Raw genomic sequence first — 22062 nt, forward strand, 5'->3', positions numbered from 1 at the left:
ATATTATTTATATTAAAATAATCCTCAGGCTTGGGGAAAATTTTACAAAGCCAGTAAAAACATATGAAAGCATAAAAAAACAAACACCCCTTTACCTTCACAAATTCCACAGCAAAAAGTTTTTTGTACTCCATTTCCATGAAAAAACTACTGAAGATAAGTTCATGAAGAACCTTCCTTGCCCCTGTGAAGAGCCAATACAACACACATCACTTATTTCACTAAGATGCAGCTTTTTGTGGAAAAGAACAGACTGGTAAATTACAATTTAAAATCATTAAAAACCTTGAAATAGTTATGAAGTATATGAACAAAGTTACTAACGTATTTTTTTCTATTTTTAACATTTTCTGGTATGTATTTAAAAAACAGGGTAAGAATCAAGTCGCTTACAGTCTTGTGAAAAGATTCTTCAAAATACGTAAGGCAGGAAAATTTTAGGAGGCAAATACATACCCCAAATACCAATTACCTCGGCTAAAAAATAAAGGCTGTATAAAAAACATAATATAAAGAAATCTAACTCCACCTTGTCCCAGTTTTAACATGGCGGGATCGGACCGCATGGTTTTGTCTCTAGCTTTCTCTTTCCCAGAGAGCTGCGGTTTCCCGCGCTTCCGGGAAGGAGGACAGGCCTCTCCGAAGGAATCCCTAAACCACCTTGTCCCAGTTTTAACATGGCGGGATCGGACCGCATGGTTTTGTCTCTAGCATTCTCTTTCCTAGAGAGCCGCGGTTTTCCCGCGCTTCCGGGAAGGAGGACGCGCCTCTCCGAATGAACCCACAAAAAGGGGTATCTCGGGAGACTCGCCAACATTTTGCTTCCCCTCCTCTTTTCTTCCTGTCTTTCTACCTTGTCCGCGCTGCGGTTTTTTTCAAACATGCCGCGCAGTACGTCTCAATCTCACGCCCCGGGACTGCAGGAACTTTTTGTCGGGAGAGAAAGCAACGTCCGTGGCTACCTGCGATTTCCCTGAAGCAGTAAAAGATTCCTTCTGCAAAATAGGTAGAACCTTTTTCCGTTTCTGTCGATTCCCGGCAGGGGTGGTGTTTGAACTGTTTTGCCATGACCAGGGATCGACGCAGCTTTTTCTTCCTGTCTTTCTACCTTGTCCGCGCTGCGGTTTTTTTCAAACATGCCGCGCAGTACGTCTCAATCTCACGCCCCGGGACTGCAGGAACTTTTTGTCGGGAGAGAAAGCAACGTCCGTGGCTACCTGCGATTTCCCTGAAGCAGTAAAAGATTCCTTCTGCAAAATAGGTAGAACCTTTTTCCGTTTCTGCCCATTCCCGGCGGGGGGGGGGGGTTGAACTGTTTTGCCACGGCCAGGGATCGATCCAGCCATATGCCCCTATTTCTGCACGGAGGAACAGGCATCGATGGCGGCAGGGAATCTGCAGGCATTTCCCTGGGACGCCAGCCGACCCCGCAACGCAGATGGAGAGAGAGTCTGGAAAACCTGCCCTTGGCAAAGGAATGTTCTCTTTAGCCGCTTGGGAGGAAAAAGGACTATCTTCTTATTTGCATGAAAGGTTTGCTTCAGGAGAAAGTTCTTAGACTGAGAACTTTTTTTTTTTTTGGCAGGCGGAACAGACTAGAGGCTCTTCCTTCCCGCCCCCATCCCCCAGCATGGCGAACCCATGTGCGGGAGTTTTGTTTGTAAGCGGGGGATATGGTTTTGAACAGGAGATTTTATACTGTAACTGCATATGCTTATTTATTTATTTATTAATCTCTCCCTCTATCTCTCTCTCTCCCTTTTTCAGTCCTGTTTAACTTTGAAACTGATTTTATTTTGGGGGCGTTTTACTATTAAACCTCTTCTATTTTCACTCTTCTCACATACAGCCTGTATTTGTCTCTTCCTTTGCCAGAACAAAGCCTGCATTTAGGTTTCACGAGCTGTTAAAAGCTCCCCTTTGCTGTGGTTTTGCTGGGTTTTATCTACCAGAAAAGCCCCAGGCAGTCGCAGCCCCTTCTGGTGCCGACAGCCTTGTCTAACCTGCGACACATCTGCATAGCGCTTATTTACTTTTAGACATTTGTTACATACATGAACACTTCATTTGCCTCTTCAGCTAGTATCAACACGGACATAACAAACCTTTATGAAGTTTTGCATCCCATAGCATCAACTTGCTTATGAAGCACGGCTTTTCAGATCCAGCTTCTTCTTTGAGACTTATTTGACAGAAGATCTGGCGAAAATCACCTGTAGGGATAGAACTATTCATTTGGTCCAAGAATGCTTCAATAATTAAATTATATGAGCAACAAAATTAGAATTACAGAACACTGTTCTTTAAAAGTGGCACTTAAGTATGAATTATTTTTCAATAATCTTTTTTCTCAGTGAACATACTCCCATGTACTCTCTCCTTACTAATTTCTTCCTATTATTCTTACCTACTTTATTTAATAAATTCAGTGATGCAGAAGGGTATTTTAAAATTAAAAACATTTAAACTTTGCAAAGCAGATCCGTAAGAAGAGTTCACCACGTAAGCACAGAAATGCACAGGTTAGGCAAGTCTGTGCTGGTCTTGGGCCCTGAAAGTCAGTCTTCTGTAGAATTTCAGAATATTATTTTATATTTTCTCGCACCTATCAGTAAATATAGTAATTGCTGAAGCAATTTTGGGGAACTTTTAGCTTATCTCATCAGCTAAAATGATAACACTTAAAAACCTATAATTTTGGGGATTTGCTGTGGCACTGACACCAACCTGTCTATACTCACACAGAGTCAACAGCTGAATAATTAGCTGTCAGAGTTTTAAATAGAGTTATCTCATAAAATTAAAAATAAGAAAAATAGCTAGGAAGATAAATGTTGATTAAAAAAATCAAACTTTCACTAGAAACCTTGAAATAAATCACATAGTCAAAAACCTGTACTGATTAAAAGAACCAAGGGACTCAGACCATCAATTAAATAAATACAAAAATGAAAAGAACATAAAGCTAAAACTGAAAATTTTTAAAAGAATTACAAAACAGTACAATTCTGATATATGTTTTTCAAAGGAAAGATTAAAAAGTGTTCCCCCAAAAAGATGAGAAATGCACTTTATTAACCAAGCTTTCAAAAGAGACTAAAGCAGACCAACAGATCTACCCTACCAAAGAGGAGGATAAGCAGTGAGTAGGGCTTAATCTACGCATATTTGTGTGGAGAGAAGAAATTTTCTAATGGCTTTATTTTGGCAAAACAAAGGTACAACAAAAGCCAGTAATAGAAATCACAATTAGGTTGATTCAGAAGTCTTCTTTGAAACCATGAGCATCATCAGGCAACAGAACAATGTTTGAAAGCTTCACTACTGCACTCATTTTTAAGTTAAGGCTTTTGTTTGTTTTACTGACACTGTCTAATCACAGCTATCAAATTCGAAGCAGCAATTAATTCAAGCAGAGGATGTATGCTTTCACTGATGGAGATGTTCTGCAGCTTTCCACCAGCACTGGAGAGAGCAGCTTTAAGCTAAGAAGTCTGAAATAGGGCACACAATGCTGAAACTGAAGATAATGAACCTTCTAGAGAAACAGGCAGAGCTCAAGCAGGGAAAGTCATTTACTCTAGGAGGAAGGAACATAAAAATACTACTGTTCATAACCATACTGATGGATATCAGCACCCATACTATATTATTTATTTACTAATGAGAAGGAAAGATATTTTAATAAAGGAAATCGTATCTACTATTATTGTATCAGCACTAAAGATATTTTTTGAGAGAATTATTCATTCTAATAGTGACATGGCATTACTGTAACAAAAACCATGTATACTTACTTGAATAGCTCATGAGTTTATTCAGCCAAGAACCAAGGCGCAAGGCAAACTTCTGGTGAGCCATTACATCAGCATGCAGAACCTCCACGTGAAGTGGTCGTTGAGAAACATTTTCAGAATGTCTCTAGGAGTCAGGTATATATTAGTAGATATAAAATAAAAGGCACATGAATTTTCATATTTGTCTTCATCACCCAATACCTCTCCCAAGCAAAAAAATAAATCCACTTGACATTTTATTTTTGAAGATATCTACCTACACCAAATGTGGGGTAAACTCAATTTCAAAAAGTTCACAGGCAGATGATAAAATCAGGGAAGTACTAAGCTAAAGACTGTATATAGCAGACAAATAAGTCTTTAAGTATTAATAATGATGAGGTTGACTTGTTTCTTTTTTAAATGAGAAAAATTAGGAAGTTACCTTGATTTTTTCTTTTGCCTCCCGGCAAGAGCCATAATGTCCTGCCTTAACAGCTCTACGACCCTGTTTAAAGAAAATACTGAGCATGAGACCAATATAAAAAAATACCAAGATGTTACAGGCCTGATCCTTGCTATGCTTTTAGTACGGAAAAGAAAAACTGGAACCAACATCACTCATGGTGCTTTTAGACATCTAGAAGCAAATCAAAATTAAAGTAATTATCTTTAGAAAAAAGGTAATTTTTTATTAAATTAACAATGGAACAACAAAAGCAAAGTCTGGGTATCTCAACGTTATTAGATAAGGAAAATTCACATACACATTGAAACAGTTGAGAGCAAGTTCTGCAGAATACTTTAAAACATGAACCACATCAACTTTACTCCTATCACAAAGTACACTCTTCCTGAACTGCTTTTCCACAATCTTTCCTACTATTTCTTCCTTCAGTATATGAAATACCAGGGTATATCATAATCATGTCTTTGACAGCTCCTTCAGTAAACCCAAGAACAGGTCCAGCTTAGACCTCCAGTTCCACTCAAAGGAAATCAGAGGTATGGGCTGCCAAAACAAGCGCTCCACACAGCAGAATTTTGTACATGAAGAAAGAAAGTAGCTGTATGTCTTGGAACAGTTATAATTAAAACAACGTAACTGAGTCCTGTGCTGTAGCAGGTGCTTTGTGAAACGAAAAGTCTGATCAACTCTGGATCTACAATTCAGGTTTCAATCAAAAGGGACCTTCATAATGGAAACCTTTAAAAGTTACTCTATAAGCAAGCATGTATATGCGTATTTTACAAAACCTGCAACTGCAGGACAAGACTTGTAATTATTTAAGACTGACACTACTAACTAAATAACAACTAAATTTTCACTACCTGAACAAAGAGAAACACAAAAACCCCTACAGTTTTTACAGATTAAAATGGGATTCTAATATTATTAAGTTCTATATGTAAATATACAAATACATATACACCTATAGACGAAGTTTCTCTGCGTGCAAACATGTAAGTTTTGTACTTTTGTGAGATAATAAACCATGGATGCAATTAAGATAATTCAAACACTGATAATTCTTCTGCCCAGTGGAAAAAAAATTACATTATTAGTAAGGTCTTTACATTGGATATTAGTTTGAAAAATAAATTTGTAAAATTGTCAGGTTCACCCACATTCCTTCATTGATTCTTCCTAGTTTTATTTGCTTAATTTGAATTTTTAAGATTTTCAAATGAAGTCTGAGCCAGAACAAACACTAACTCTCACAAAACATAAGGTACATTTCTGGTTAAATATAACTGAATATGCATATTGGTGACTTGCATATTTTTCAGAGAAATATCATTAAAATAAAATATTAATCTCAGCTGAAAAAAGATAAAGAGAATATATTCAACGTGAAAGGAGCAAATTCAGATAAATTAGCTCTCCCCTTTCCCAAGAAACTGGGAGTTTGTCCTGAAGAAAAAAAGTAATACAATTGTAAAACTTTCTTGAAGCAAGTGCTAATTAACAGTTACTCTGCAGCATGCTTTTCTCTCTCCTCAAGCTCCAACATTCCAGAAACAAAGATACTATAATCAAGAGACTAGAGTAGCACTTCTTAATGATTAAAAGGCTACTTCCTCCCACTTCCAGAATGCACTAACCTCTTTATCTATGGCAGTAGTATGCAACTGGGCTTCACCGAGTTCACACCCAAGTGCCCTCTGCAGGCTATAGATGACATGATCATAAGAATGATGTTCATCATTGAAAAGGACGCAGTAGTAGCTGTCTAACTTCTCTCTGCTGGGAAAAAGTCAATATATCATCATACAAATAAATATAAAACTGTAAATAGTGTCCTATCCAATACAAGCAAGAGCTCACTTGACAGCTTAAGAAAATGTCAAATATAAAAAAAGAATATAGAAGAAAATTAAGCATGTTCTGCATGGCAAAGACAGGTTGTCCTCATGATCTATACCAGAAAAAAACTCAGAAACCATGTACCATGTCCAAAGGAGATATGAAGTTATCTGATTATTCCATTATTATTTCCCTTCTGTTATTTTACGATGCCATTTGTCTTTTTCACATGTCATCACAAAAGCCTTTTTTCATATACATGAAATCATAGAATGCTTTGACTTAGAAGGGACCTTCAAAGGTCGTCTAGTCCAATCCCCTGCCCTGCAGTGAGCAGGGACATTTTCAACTAGATCAGGTTGCCCAGAGACGCATCCAAACTGACCTCGAATGTTTCCAGGGATGGGGCTTCTACCACCTCTCCCAGCAAGCTGTTCCAGTTTTCCACCACCCTCACTATATAAAATTTCTTCCTTACATCTACTCTAATTCTCTCCTCTTTTAGTTTAAAACCATCACCCCTTGTCCTGTTGCAATAGGCCTTGCTAAAAACACTGTCCCCATCTTTCTTACGGGCCTCCCTGAAGTACTGAAAGGCCACAATAAGGTGTCCCTGGAGCTTTCTCTTCTCCAGGATGAACAACCCCAATTCTCTCAGCCTGGCTTCATAAAGAGAGGTATTCCAGCCCTCTGATCATTTTTGTGGCCCTCCTCTGGACCCGCTCCAACAGTTCCAGGTCTTTCTTGTGCTGAGGACTCCAGAGCTGGACGTAGTATTCCAGGTGGGGTCTTACCAGAGTGAAGCAGAGTTGTTACCAGCTTGCCAGTCTTGTTCATCGGGGCGAGACACTTTCTTTACCCTTCCTTCTCTGGCTGAAGTACCCATAGAAGCCCTTATTATTTTTTTGCATGCCTTGCCAAGTTCAGGTCCAGCTGTGCCTTGGCTTTCCTGATCCCATCCCTACACAACCGGGCAGTGTCTTTTCTCACACTACCTGATGCTCCTTAACCCTTCTACTTTCTCTCGTAGCTCTGCCACCAGGCTGAGCAGATCATCCACCTGGTCACACCTCACGTAACCATTCTCACTACTGCCATCCATTACCAGTGAAAAAGGCTCCGGCACGCTACAGCCTGAGACCTGGATGGCTGCATGTTTTTGTGGAAGCTGTGTTGGGGTTGCCATGTCTATTCTGGCGAGTGCAGAGGACGTAGCTTTCCATTGGGTAGATACCATAGCTTGTCTCAGTCTGAGAGGGCGATGACCGTCAACTGAACTCGCCTCTCAAGCTAGTAGCGTGACTATGCCCTTTCCGTGCATCCTGCCACAAAAAATGTTTTTGCCAGTCTTTGCCCACTCTGTTCACTAGGGCTCCCCAGGCTGCTTTTTATAGGCACTAGGGTGGTCCCAGCTGCTCTGGCAATGCCCAGGCCACATCAGCGTCTCCCACAAGAGCTGCCAGCTTCTGGCAGGTCTCTCCTCTGCCCTGGCATTTCCCTGCCCCAGGAACACGCCCTGTGCACTGAGATCTGCTGCTCTGTTGCGGACCAGGCCAGCTCTGAGGCAGCTCCACTGGGCAACTGATGGAGATGGAGCACAGTCACACACTGCTTTTCCCACTAAGGATCAAAAACTTTTCTCTCTGTAAGTCAAAAATGCTATGGTGCTGTTTACAGGGATTTTGCACTTGTGTTTGCATGAGTGTAAGAATAACACAGGCAAAATTATTATCAAAGTTTCTAACGTCTTTAAGAGAAAGTTGGAAATACTCCCTACCCAGTTGTGAGCTCTGGAGGCAGTTCCTTCTCTTCTTCCCATATAAGCATATCTACAATGTATTTTAAAACAGAGGGAAATACCCTCCTAGAGCGTTCCATAATTTCTTCGTTCAACTGACATTCAGAATTCTGTAAAACAGGAGATAATAATATTAATCAAAAAAAAGAAATTTTAAAAGTTAAAAAGGGTTGGCAGAATACCTTATTGCTATATCTGTTTTATGAAATTAGCCTTTTCAGTATTTTCAAGCAAATTAATCTCACATAATTTCTTTTCTTCAAAATTATTTCATCTCAAGGGCTCTCAGTAGCATTCCAGCAGTTTCACTTACCTTTCTTCTATGCACCCAGGTTTTAGCTAGGAAAAGACGACAAAAGGCTTCACCAAATGTGTTAAGAAACTTCACGTTTTTTAAACTTGAGTTTAAAAAAGCTGGTTAACAGCTTTGTGTACACTTGAAGATATTAAGAGTTTGAAGTCCAGACCAAAATTTCTCCCCTTCATTGCTTTATCTTCTATGTGAGTATTCTGTCAAACACTTACGACACACCTTGAACAAAATGACCTAAGGAAACGTAACTCTGTTCTTTTCAGAAATCCCATCCCAGATCTAGAAATCATTCAAAATATCCCGTGAACCAACACATTTCCTATCCACGCAGATAAAGCTCATTAAGTGAATTGTTTCATCATATAACATCATTAATCCTTTCCATAAGGATTTAAGCAAGAGAGAGATTAAGGTTATAAGCAAAGGAAATCATTACCAAATCTGCACTTCAGAATGAAGCAATCAGCATTCAGGTACAAGACATACGCACACTGCAAAGACACTGTGGGCAAAGAGGGCTTTACTGCAAAGGCCCTGATCACCTTTTCCATACACCGCCCTTCCTTTCAGCACATGCACATACAAATCACATATAATGTTGTTATTAATATTAACCCAACCAAATCCAGTAATTTCACACACAAATGACACACAAACAGAGGCTAATATTTTCTAGAGTATTTACACAAAGTTTCATATAACTTTAGGATCACCCAAACTGCCTACAAAATCTGAGTATGTGTTTTCCAGAGAGAGAAAAGATGAGAAATGAAGATGCTTTCCAAGAACAAAGCTTTTCACATCCAACTTTTAATCCCAAAGTACTAAGGGCACTGACCTCTGCAATACACAATCTGACATATATTAGATATAAAGGAACAGAAAGACCGATGTGTTTAATGTAACTAAAAATCATGGTTTTGAAAAATTCTTACATCAACTTACATCAACATTCATCCACTTATGAAGCAGATGGCTTAAAAGAATGAAAAAGTAAAATAATGTTGTTGGGAAGCAAAGTAAAAATGTGTTAACGTGACCAAAGTGCTTCCAAAGCTCCAAACAAGTTTTCTGACCGGAAAAGCAGCAGGAGAATAACTTGGAGTCAAACATACAATCTAAAATGCACACCAATGAAATTATGGGCTTTAAATATCACTGTGCACACATACTTAACTTTGAATAAGCTTGTGATAGATACGGTAATTAAAAATTTAAATATCTAAATATCTGTGTTAATTTTTTTCCCAGACTGACAAAGCTATCATCATCTTAAAATGTGGAGCAGAATGAAAAAAACTAGAGTGCTAAGAATAATCTAACTGAACTGAGTTATAAGTGTACTGATTTTTTTTTCCCAGTATTTAAATGAGTTTGGCCTTTCAAGGATTAACATATGCTAAGTAAAAATGACAGAGATGTACCAAACTCTGAAATACTGGAAGAAAAATTCATACAAACAGTGAAAACGTAAATGATGCAATGTCACCTCCAATGCCATCCATGTTAATAGAAGTCATACTAAAGTGAAATTAAAGTACATCTAATGTAAATCGAAAGGGTAAAAATAAAATTGCTTCAGAACTATGCCCAAAAATGTGTAATCATTTAAACTTCTGGTAAAGCTTCAAAAAACAAAACTGTAGAAGAACTAACAAAGCATGTTCTGATAGCAAAGTTTAAAAATAAATAACAAGCACTGTTTTTATATACGTATAATTTTTTAAACAAATGTGCCTGGAGAGTATATTTACCTTATTTCAGACACGGATAAAGTTATCTGGTTTTAAGGATATATTTAGGCAAAAACGTTTTTATATTTCTGCCACAGTGAAGACATTAATCTGGAATCAACAGGCAATGAACAACTTTTAAAAGCCTGGAGCGGGGATTCTAAAATGAAGGATTGTTTTTCTGAGCCACATAATACATACATACCAAGAAGTTTTGTATCTCCTCACCATAAACTACCTTTTTTTTTTTAAACTAAGATTTTATTACGATTTTTGTAAGGATACTGTATTTAACTAATGCTCACCTCGTATCTCAGAAACACTAAAAACTCTGGTGCTTAACTTTAATGTTGTAGATTGAAACCTGTCCTCTACTAACGGCTCATTTCTAAAGGAGGTTATTTATAGATCTAACTCTATCTAAACTTAATTTACCTTTTAAAAATAGCATCCAGTTCCCAAGCACACTTTTACCACGTTCTGCATAGCAAACCAACATACTGCAAACATAATTACTAGCTCCTACCTGATCAGAATAATTTTATAAACCCCTTAGCATGATACATCCTCCGCACTTTGAGTAATTACAGGAAAACTGGTCAGGATCATCCAGAAAAGAGTGGTTTTTGTTTGCCAAGCATATGATAAATTTCTATACAATCAGCAAACATGCTAGAAAAGACATACGCAAGATATCTGTTCCAAATGCACTTTTCAATTAATTTATTTTAACAAGCACTATTATACCAAGAAAATTCCTAGATTATGAGTGTCCTTGATTCTCTAAACAGAGAACAAACTATGAGGTAATCCAAACATGCACAAGCCTCTTTGTCATAAAAAACCCCTTACAGACTAGTCTTTCAAAGGAACATGGTCGTGCCATGTTCACCAAATAGTTACACATAGAATATATTAATATACTGATGCATTTCATTACTGTAGTGGTTGTACTTCCACCCTTTTACTAGAGAATCTACATATACTGACTAATAACTACATCATATATTGACGATGAAGAACTATTATGTTAAGTAACTTTCTACCTCAAATTCAAATAATTGTTTGATTTCATGTTTTCTATCATTCACGACTCTCAGGCAGCACTCATCAACGGAGCGCGTTCCAGTTTATTTGACAGCAGTTGTAACATAGCTTGGGACTTGCACAACGCTATGACAAGAAATGATGATCAAACAAATTCACGACAAACCAACCAAAGACCTTATTAGAAATTGGAAGAGAAATATTACTCAAAGCAGCGTAGGAGGTTCCCCATTTCCTTATCACAGGTATGATTACAGTTCTCAAAGTTTAAAACCAAGAGATACTGAGTTTAGTTGCTGTCATTATTAATATGATCTCTCCTTTAGCCTTATCTCCATTGGATACAAACGGCCAGAATAATATTCTGAGCAGCTTATCTTCATCCAAACAGAAATAACATGCTGTAGACTCTGAATGCATGCAATTTCCTCTCAAACTTTGTTTGAATATGGTTTTGAAAAAAAAAAAAACCAAAACCCACAAAATTCAGACAGTGTGATTTTAACAAGAGTGAGCCAGTCTTTCACTAAAATTGAGAAAGGTTTTGGTGTTTTTTCCAACATTTGGGGTTTGACTATTTCATTGTTACGAAAAAGCTGTTCTAAAAGAAAGGCAAGTAAAAAGCAGAATATTCTGTCACGGATGCAAGTATCAGATCTGAGACATCAAAATTCATACCTTGCAGAGAAACAGGTTCCCCAGTGGGAAATAAACATTTTGTAAATCATTCTGGGGACCCTGGTCAGAGTTGTTGGAACCAAAAAATACTACTATTCTCAAAAGTGCTGAAACAACTGTTAGAAGATCTCATACAAAGACCTGAATTTTAAAGAGGGGAGATACAATCATATTTGTTTTGAATCTCTTTGTTAAAGTTAATAATATGTCTCGTAGGTCCATGTTTGTCCAGGTATCTGCACAGTTTTTTTGTGAGCCATCACAGGTGAAATCCATAACGTATGCTACCTACTGTCTGTAAAACAAACTGGACAAACTGGTCTCCTCAGGTGTAAGTAATACTATTTATCTAGAAGCAATGGAGATGTTTTGCTGGAAACAATTTTCAGGTGGAAGAACACTTAATTCTCAGCTGGGACTTCAACATTTTGTCTCAAGACCATTGCTAAATTCTCTTTGTGATATGATGACCTCTCAGCAATCAGCTAGAAATTTGATACTGAGCATCTTTTTAACATCAATTTTCCACAGTAACCAAAGGTGGCTTTGAAGCTGCTACACACACGAGTTCTCCACCGTCCTGTATGTATTTATCAACAGTACCAGGAATCTAGCATTGAAAAAAAATCCTGTTTTCCTTCAGAACACAAGGACAAAAATGAATACTTCACAAAGAGAAACTGCGCTAGTTTCTTATTCTGGAAACAGCTCTAAAATGTGCTGGAAAAAGTATTGAACGCGTATTTAGTAATAGTGTCAGGACTAAAATTAACCACACTGTAGCTATTTTTGGGTATTCTAAGACTGAGGAAACAATTGGGCCCTTGCAATTACAGCTTTTCTTAAGTAGTATGTAGGTATCAGTCACACATGTATCAGATGGCTCAGTGCTCACAGCAGAACAGACTTGACTGAATTAGAAGCAGGTGAACATCATATTGACAAGCTCCAAGTGGTAATCAGATGACCCCTTCTCGGACCTTCAGCTATTTTTATCTCCGAAATCCATTAAGATTCACTATTTTATGAAGGATGAACAAGTAAAGAAAAACTCTGACTCTTTTTTTTTTTATAAGACCAGTGTTCTTTATTGCTCTCCCATTTGTTTTTTGGTTTGTTTTTTTTTGCCAGATCATAGAGAACAGCACTTTTGCAACAAAACCAGGAGGAATTAGGGGTCTATTTGTAATGATGAATGCTAAGGATTTTTTGTCCTGATTATCTCAGAATGTAGGACACTGAGAAAACAGTTTTACCTGAAGCAACTGATTTGCCAACATTTTCTTTCAGAACTACTTATAAGATGACGTATTTCTCACTGATATGCTGCTTTATGAGGTACAATAAGCACAAGACATCCTAGCATAGTTTTAAAACATAGAGAATTACTTTACAGTCATACATCAGATGTAACTGAAAAAAGATACGTTCAGTAATGCAGCGATGTGGAAAAAAGAAAATATTAAAATCAAGTACTATATCTGAACAATTATTAACCACTGGAAAACCAGGAAGTAAAGGCAAGTCTACTGCCTATGGAAGAAGGGGCAGGCCACTCAAGACTATAAGGCTCTTGTAAGGCTGTGCAGGGAGAAGATTAGATAGGCTAAAGCCCAGCTTATACTTAGTCTGGCCACCGCCATAAGGGACAACAAAAAACGTTTCCATAAGAGCAAAAGGAGAGTCTCCATCCTATACTGGATGCAGGGGGAAACACAGTGACCGAGGGTGAGGAAAAGGCTGAAGTACTGAACGCCACCTTTGCCTCAGTCTTTAATGGTAAGACCACCTCACTGAGTGCTCAGCCTCTTGAACAAGAAGGCAGGGATGGAGAGCGGAATCCAGCCCCCATAATCCAAGAGGAAACAGTAAGTGAACTGCTGCACCGCTTAGATGTGCACAAGTCGATGGGGCCAGATGGGATCCACCCAAGGGTACTGAGGGAGCTGGCAGAAGCGCTCACCAAGCCCCTTTCCATCATTTATCAGCAGTCCTGGCGAACCGTGAAGGTCCCAGGTAACACCCATCTAGAAGAACAGCCAGAAGGAGGATCCACAGAACTACAGAGCTGTCAGTCTGACCTCGGCACCAAGGAAAATCATGGAGCAGATCGTCTTGAGTGCCATCACACAGCACGTACAAGACAACCAGGTGATCAGGCTCAGTCAGCATGGGTTTATGAAAGGCAGGTCCTGTTTGACCAACTTGATCTCCTTCTATGACAAAGTGATCCACTTAGTGTATGTTGCCTACCTAGACTTTAGTAAGGCCTTTGACACTATTTCCCACAGCATTCTCCTGTAGAAACTGGCTAGCTATGGCTCAGGTATGTGTACTCTTCGCTGGATCAAAAACTGGACGGATGGCCAGGCCCAGAGAGTGGCAGTGAATGAATACAGTTAAGTCCAGTTGGCAGCTGGTCACAAGTGGCATTCCCCAGGGATCAGTGTTGTGGCCTGTTCTTTTCAATAACTTTATTAAGGATCTGGATGAGGGGATCAAGTGCACTCTCAGTAAGTTTTCATCCAAGTTGGGTGGGTGTGCCTACCTGCTTTAAGATTAGGAGGATCAACAGAGGGATCTGGACAGGCTGGCTCAATGGGCCGAGGCCAGTAGTATGAAGTTCAACAAGGCCAAGTGCTGGGTCCTGTACTTGGGTCACCACTGAATATGCTCCAGCAGGGTGCCCAGGAACCCAAGAGGGCCAATGGCATCCAGAAATAGTGTGGCCAGCAGGAGGAAGGAAGGATTGTTCCCCTGTACTCTGCACTGGTGAGGACACGCCTTGAATACCGTGTCCAGTTTTGGGCCCCTCACTTCAAGAAGGGCATTGAGGTGCTGAATCAGGTTCAGAGAAGGGCAACGAAGCTGGTGAAGGGTCTAGAGAACAAATCTTACGAGGAGCAGCTGAGGGACCTGGGGTTGTTTAGTCTGGAGAAAAGAAGGCCAAGGGGAGACCTTGTCACTCTCCACAACTACCTGAAAGGAGGTTGTAGTGAGGTGGGGGTCAGTCTCTTCTACCATGTGACAAGTGACAGGACTAGAGGAAACAGCCTCGAGTTGCTCCAGGGGAGATTTAGGTTGGGTATCAGGAAGAATTTCTTTACAGAGAGGGTTGTGAAGCACTGGAACGGGCAGCTCAGGGAGGTTGCAGAGTCCCCATCCCTGGAGGTGTTCCAAAGCTGTGTGGATGTGGTGCTGAGGGACAGGGTTTAGGAACCCTGGCAGTGCAGGGTGAATGGCTGGACTCGATAATCTTATAGGTCTCTTCCAACCAGATGATTCTGTGATTCTGTAATTATTTGTATATAAGAAAACACAGCAAAGAAAACAGCAAGGGACTGCAATTTTAATTCTGAATCAAAGACAGAAATGCACAAAATAGGTAGATGGAACTGCTCTACTGTTTTTGGAGATGAAGAATGTCCAATATATATGATTGACCCCAACAAACACCTTGACCAAAGAAATGCTGATTCACCGTGATTGGTCCTGCTACATGAATTATACAATATATATACCTTCATATACAGGAATAAGCAATTTTTTAAAAAGACAGTATTTACAATATTTATTCTTTCATTGAAGCAACATTCTTACTTCTTTTGCAGAACCTGATGCTCCAGGTTCATGTCTAGTGCACAGTGGTCCAGCTTTCCATGCCTCTGTATCTCCACAGTCACAAAATCCACCTCCAGTGGAGCTATGCATCTGTAAAAAACACGCATTTCAGTCATGAAGTACGCGCATAAAAAGCAAGGGAAAACCAGAAATGTACACTGAAGTCCAACACAAGTATAAATACCAACTTAGCAAAATACAAGAGACTGCATGACCAACGGACTTACCAGATATTTTTTTATTTCCCTGGATATAAGGAGACTTGGCGGGGGGAAGTAAATTTTTTTAAACAGAAAATAAAGGATGAAATATAGTTGTTGCTGAAAACAAAATATGCAAGTCATAAACAAATTTAACTATAAAGTGAAAATGCCTATGACTGATGAATAAGTGCCTCATAAATCGCAAAATAATAATTTCTGGGTTTATTAGCAAAATTATAGTGAAGGTGCTTAATGCCTTCTTTACAAATCACTCGGTAAAATTTGAAAATAAACTAAAAAGAATAGGTATATATTAAACAAGCATTTAGTAGTACCTCCACTTCTAACCAAAGAAAATAAGATATAATCAGCATCTAAATACATTCTTGCAACTTTAACTTTGTATTACTCTTTCAGAAAAGTACAAATCCTGACCCTTCACCTTGGCAAAAAGTTCAGACAGAACTCAGACAAAAATAATTATTCTTAGCTTACTCTAAAACTCCAATCCTAAAAGAATTATAAAAAACAGTAAGTGACCCGATTAAAAGACATTAAAATTTTTTGTATTTACTTGAAATATTTGAAAACAACCTGATCTAATTAGATGTGCTTCAAGCAGGAGGTTGGACTAGATGACCTCCTTAGGTCCCTTCCAATCTAAATTATTCTAAGAATCTTTAAAGAGCATAATCTGTATTCTTTAGGTTACATCTTTAAAACAGCAACGTAGCAAATCTGCTTCCATTTCCATGGCTGATGTTTCGCCTGATGAAGCTACTGAAAAACAGGGAAAGGATAACAGCTTCTCAGCCCAGCTGTAATCATTACTGTTTATTTTGCCCAGGTTTCATCTTACTTCTGTGTAAACTGTGTGTCTGTGTATATGGATATTTGCATTATCCAAGTAGTTTTGTACATCTTTGAATCAATATTTACAACACATTTTCAGATTAGTATGTAAACACTTATATGGAGGAGCAGAATAATGTATTTCAGTCCCAGTTAATTTTGAGGCTCATAGGACCTTCTTCCAAACTGTTTCTCCTTGAAACATATCCACTTAAAAGGAGATTTATGACCAACTGATAATATAGGACAAATCTCATCAATAGATATCTTGTCAATGAATAGAAGGAATAGCTGAAAAAACCAAAAATCTAGTGCACATTTTTTTGTGAAAGATAATTAAATTGAATATACAAAGTTTCTGTACTTTTTCTTGCCTCTTGCAGCTGAGTTATACCAGCTTTAAAAATGACTTTATATTGTTTTTCATTTTTGCTTCCAAGGCTTTGAAACTATAGAGTTCTCAGTGAAGAGAGCAAGCAAAAGAGGGAGTCTGGGAAGGAAACAGCAGATGACAGTTTAGGCAGCAAGTTCGCGAAGAATTATTTAAAAGATTCCTTTTTAATTAAGTCACTGGAATCTCTCAAAGATTTGGCTCAAAGAGAATCAAAAGGTTATCAGAAGGAGATGATACAGTTCTAGAACAATCTCCTCAGTAAAAATATTGATGTTTAACATTTGGTTTATCTTCACCATATGCATTCATAAACACTCACTATTTGGTTCTTGAATTAGAAACCTACCGTTCTTAAAAGATGCTCTACATGCTTAGAAATATGAGAGAGAGGTAACTAATTAGTAAATCCCAAATTCTTTTTTTAAATATAAATTATTAATGATTTATATGCAGTTTATTAGATCCTCAAAAAAATCTCCTCTACAGCTAAAAGTACAATTTCTTAATATAAGATTTATCTACCTTGTACCGGTGGTTCTTGTGAATGCTATTCTGGAAGCAGTCTATACAGAGTACACAAGTTGGATCAACTGCACAGTCTCTGCAACAAAAAGAGTAAGTGGAAAACTTTCTAAAGCAAACACATCGACTTTTCATGCACAAAAGAAAAAGCTGCTCTGAAAAAACAACAGAGATTAACAGATTTGAATTAAAAAAAAAAAAAAACCACTGGCCACTTCATGTCATAGAAAGAAGGTGAAACCAAATCTTGTTAGATTTGAACCAGGACTCAAACCTGTTATATCAGATTCTATCAAAAACACGCTTGATTTCCACTTTCAAAACTTGTTGCTAACATATTTCTGGTTTTGCTAAGAATAAGCAGCTCTTAAAAATCATGAGGACTCTGAAGTAACCTTTATTATTGTTTCCAACAAGTGTAGCCAGTTTGCTAATGAAACTTCTGTTACCTCATAGGCAATCTAATCCTTTTTTTTTTTTTCTATGCTCCACATAGATACGCTTTGTATGTACAGGTGTTTAACGACAACATACCAAGGTTTTTTTTTTTTTTTTTACACCACTGTTCAACATTTAAATCAAGCCTTCTTTACAACACAACTAAAATAGAATGGTAATTCTGATTACAGAATGAATTTCCTTTCAAACTTTAGATGATAATTAACATACAATAATTTAATACTTCACTAACATTCATTTATTACCATAAATCTACTGCAAGGCGAGTTAAAAGAAAGAAAAACTAAGCCAGCGGTGCCTGCTAGATTTGAATGTCCAAATCAAGACATTTAGATTTTAATATTTGAGTATGTACTGTTTTTAGCATTTTAGAAGCTTAAAGCAAATGTATAATTACCTTCAGCTGCGGTAGTTAAATACTGTATATTGTATAAAAACTACCACATTTTTGCAATACAGCAACTCAAAAAAATAAGAAAAAAGAGACGACCTATGAGAAATAATAGCTTTGTCTTTTTGCTTGCTATCATATAAAAGCTCTGCAGAGGTAGGAACAGAACTATTCCCGTTACAGCAGCACTGAACTGCCTTGACCATCCTTTTCCTTCATACAATCCAATGTCGTATTCACTACACACTACCTAGCAAACGCATACGGATTTCTTCAGAGATCATTCTCCTTTAATACACACCGATGCCTAGAAACAGCTGAAAAGTGATTGATTAAAACCAGTGTAATTCATAAACAAAGTTTACAGAGAGCTTTCATTTTGACATTTCCTAAACTCTAAGTGCTGGAATTTTCAGCCATAACAACATTTCCCATCCTTGTTATTTTGGTATTTCTGATGAAATTTTAAAATAAACTGAAAACTACAAAACACTATGACAATAACATGATGTTAATCCTAATGAACTGCTAGTACAGTTGCAAGCTATTCATCCACTATGAAGACCTCTGGCTTTTAAATATATTATTATTCATACTATTCACATTAATATACTTGTATTAATATGAATTAATAAAATAAACTATATCAAATAAATCTTCAAAATACTCCAGGGTGAGAAGGTGAGAAAATTATCGTTGGTCAGAGAGCTATCACTTAAGCAAAGGAGTTAAGATGCTCAGAAATACTGGATTCCGTTTCAGACTACGAAAGAATATTATGCAGCGCACAGATTTTTATGCCTGTTCTCCCTCAAATCAGGTACAGACCACATACTAATACCAATCTTTTTAACCAATGGCTTTCAGTACCTTTAGCATCCTTTTCATTTCCTTCCCCATTTCTCTGTCAGAGTCCATATGCAATTTTCCTCATGCAAAAGTAGTTTGGACCGTGAAGCAAAGGCCACTGTCAGTTAAACAAAGACCTACCATGACGCAAGTGACCACTAATTAGCAGCGCAACTTATTTTATTAAACCACCTTGCTGCATTATGTCACAGAGGAATATTCATAATAACACACCTTCAATTCTTACCTGCAAGAGTATGTTGTCTCCCCTCCTTTGAACACCTTCCCACAGAGCTGGGAGGTTCCACTCTGTTGTAGTTTCTCCAGGAATACATCTGGGTCTTCCCCAAACAAATAACATTCCAGGGGATATAATATTGTTGCTTGGACCATTTCTTCTTGTTTCTCCAGCAAGGGGTCCATTTCAGCTGAGTAAATATTTGGCACATGTTTTGCCAAGCACTGTAAAAACGTGGTTTGGAAGTTGAATCTTTCATCACACCACTGCAAGAAAAGTACACCCATGGATAAACAAAAGTGAGTAAATAAATATAAAGAAAATAAGATTAAGCATTTCTACTGTGAATCCAAAGTTTTCTTCCACTTCAGAAGACAGTTCTGCAAGCAGTAAAATCCAAGAAACCATGGTTTCCCAGGAATTTCTCTGCTATTTTCCTTTCAGTACCCACCACAGTAACTTCTGTTTCCTTGAAGTCTCTACTAAAACACTCCGAGTGAGGCAAGAGTCAGAAAGTGCTACGCTACTGTAGAGCGACCCGTGCACCAATTAATTTTCAACTACAAGCTTGCCAACAGTACAGGCAATACACAAATCTTGATGTCTGTTCAGCTGCCAACAAAAAGAGCAGCAGAAGCGGGTTTCCCTGTCTTAGCTGTGAAATAAGTTTGGGATTCATTCCAGTCGCAAAATGTGCAGCAACTTAACGGTCTCTGAAATTGTTACCCTTCATAAAATCTCGTTGAAAGTGGTCGTCAGAGTTCAATGGATACTGACAGGGAAAGACGACCAGATGACTATATAAGCTTAATGTCCTTGGGAAACCAGACTAAAATGCAATTTCATATAAATATGACAATTTATAAAAGTACTTCTGTTTTAAATTAAGAAAATTAAGAACCTCAAGTTAGGTCCCCAGTTTCACTTGCAACTCCTCTAGTTCTCTGAACAGCTGTCTACAATTGCTCCACTTCTGTCCTTCGAGTCTGAGTACTCTTTCTTTCACGTTATTCCCATTATTTAGAAGTACCTTTTGTTTTTCCCCATTGCAAATCAGATAACAAGTTTACCCATCAAGGCTCCGAAAGACAACCTTCTTTCATACAGAACCTTGATATATGACCAAAAATTTATTTTTGCAAGAAAAGAAAAAACAAAACAAACAAAATGAAAAAAACCCACCCACATTAACTTCACAAATAGCTCTAAAGGGAATTTAATCTGACTTAAAATGAACCCTACATCAATTCAATCAATGGATTGCCCTCCAAAATTGACAGGGTTAACAGATTAAATAATCAATCTATAGGGCTACAGCTCCTTAGTTTACTACCTAGATTAGAATAGTTCTCAAAAAAACCCCAAATTATTCTAGTCACATGGTCTCCAAAGTGCTGCATTCCCAGCACTCTGAAAGCCAGACCTGCAGACATCATACAGAAATTGCATATTTCTCTGAAAAACTGTACATCTACCTAATACAGACAAGTACGAAAAGCTCTACATAAAAAAATCTAAACAGAAGAAACAGAAATGAGGTATTATGTTGAAACAGCCTAGATGAATAATAACATCCATTACCCAAAACCAGTTTGTTACAGGAGATTTGTTCCATGTTGTAGTCACTCTAAACACTTGCTTTACAGCTTTAACAAGACACACAACCTTTCTAGTATGTTGAGATTAAGCCTGAGGCTTCTTCTGATATTTCTGCCATCAGTCTTCCTTAGCATTACCCTTAGGTAGTCCATTACTTCATTTATCATGGTGATTCACAAACTCAAAAGTTATGGAAGAAAATGCAAGGTAGACACTGATGGAAAAGAGAAGCTGTGGATAATGTGGTCAAGTAGGACAGTAAATCTGCAAATCATTCTAGAATGTCCTCATTTTCTAAGTGCAGGTTAACCAGTCTCATCAGATTTCTTGAATCGCAATGCATTTAACCCATCCTTAAATGGGTTAAATATCTTAAAATGAAGATTATTCCATGAACTGAAGGGAACCACTTAGTTAAATTCCAATTCTAACAAAAATTCTGGATCAAGAACAGACTTTACTTTGCAGTAAGCACCACTGTGATCACAGTTATCAGTCACAAAATCTTTATCACACACATGCACATACATACACATTCTGTATACATGTACATACACGCACGCAAATACATAGATACATTATTTATTTTCACATATTCACAGTGTTAAGGAACAAAAGGAAAAGAAAACAAACTAGCTGACTGCATTTTTATTTTAATTAAGTTGCTCAAATTTTTCAACTACCTAACCAAGTGTTTTTTTAGTAAAATTTATGCTTACCTGGGGCATAAAGACACCAAAATGTAAAAAGCAACGGAAAATTAACCCCAAATTTATCAAATATTTTTGTAACAACACTTTAAAAATACCACACTTAGCTAGGGGTCCTCTGGACAATATCAAATTGTAAAAGGTAACTGAAAAAAATTTCCTTGACATTTGTCTGATTTCAGATGAGTAGAAGTAAATTACTCCTATCATAATTAAACTCCATAATTCAATGCTCCTCCTTGAACATGTTTCCTCCTGTAACTTTAGGTTTTGTTTTAATTTACCTATACTGCACGATGGCTTTAGCAAGTTCCCCTCCCAATTTGGTTACTGTATTTGTTCAAACAGGTGAGTGCGGAGTGTGACCCCTTGGTACGCTCTCCTTCCAAAGCACAAGAGAATCCTGGTCTGTCTTAGTAAGTCCTATTCCCAAGAGATGGTGTAAGTTTAGCTTCTGCATGTTGTAACAGAGTGCATCATGGCTTTGAGAAACACAGGGCTAAGCTTTCCTAAAAATCTGCCAGAAGTGTAAAATGGGTTCTCACGCAGCCTAACTCAAAAACATTTCAAG

The 22062-nt window shown here is 37.7% G+C and overlaps 1 protein-coding gene across 1 annotated transcript; it reads right to left on the reverse strand.

Annotated features, from left to right (window-relative positions):
- Positions 1–95: 95 nt before the first annotated feature.
- Positions 96–20948, reverse strand: LOC104500374 (E3 ubiquitin-protein ligase UBR1-like; the record flags this gene model as incomplete). Its single annotated transcript, XM_010144009.1, has 10 exons — positions 20919–20948; positions 19192–19448; positions 17246–17324; positions 15254–15364; positions 7862–7992; positions 5883–6021; positions 4222–4284; positions 3798–3921; positions 2106–2213; positions 96–184 (listed from the first exon to the last, which is right to left on the reverse strand). Coding segments are annotated over exons 1-10 (1131 nt in total), but the record flags the coding sequence as incomplete, so codon positions are not given.
- Positions 20949–22062: the final 1114 nt, after the last annotated feature.

This window comes from Buceros rhinoceros, unplaced genomic scaffold (genome assembly GCF_000710305.1).
Source record: "Buceros rhinoceros silvestris isolate BGI_N320 unplaced genomic scaffold, ASM71030v1 scaffold7409, whole genome shotgun sequence".
Lineage (NCBI taxonomy): Eukaryota > Metazoa > Chordata > Aves > Bucerotiformes > Bucerotidae > Buceros > Buceros rhinoceros.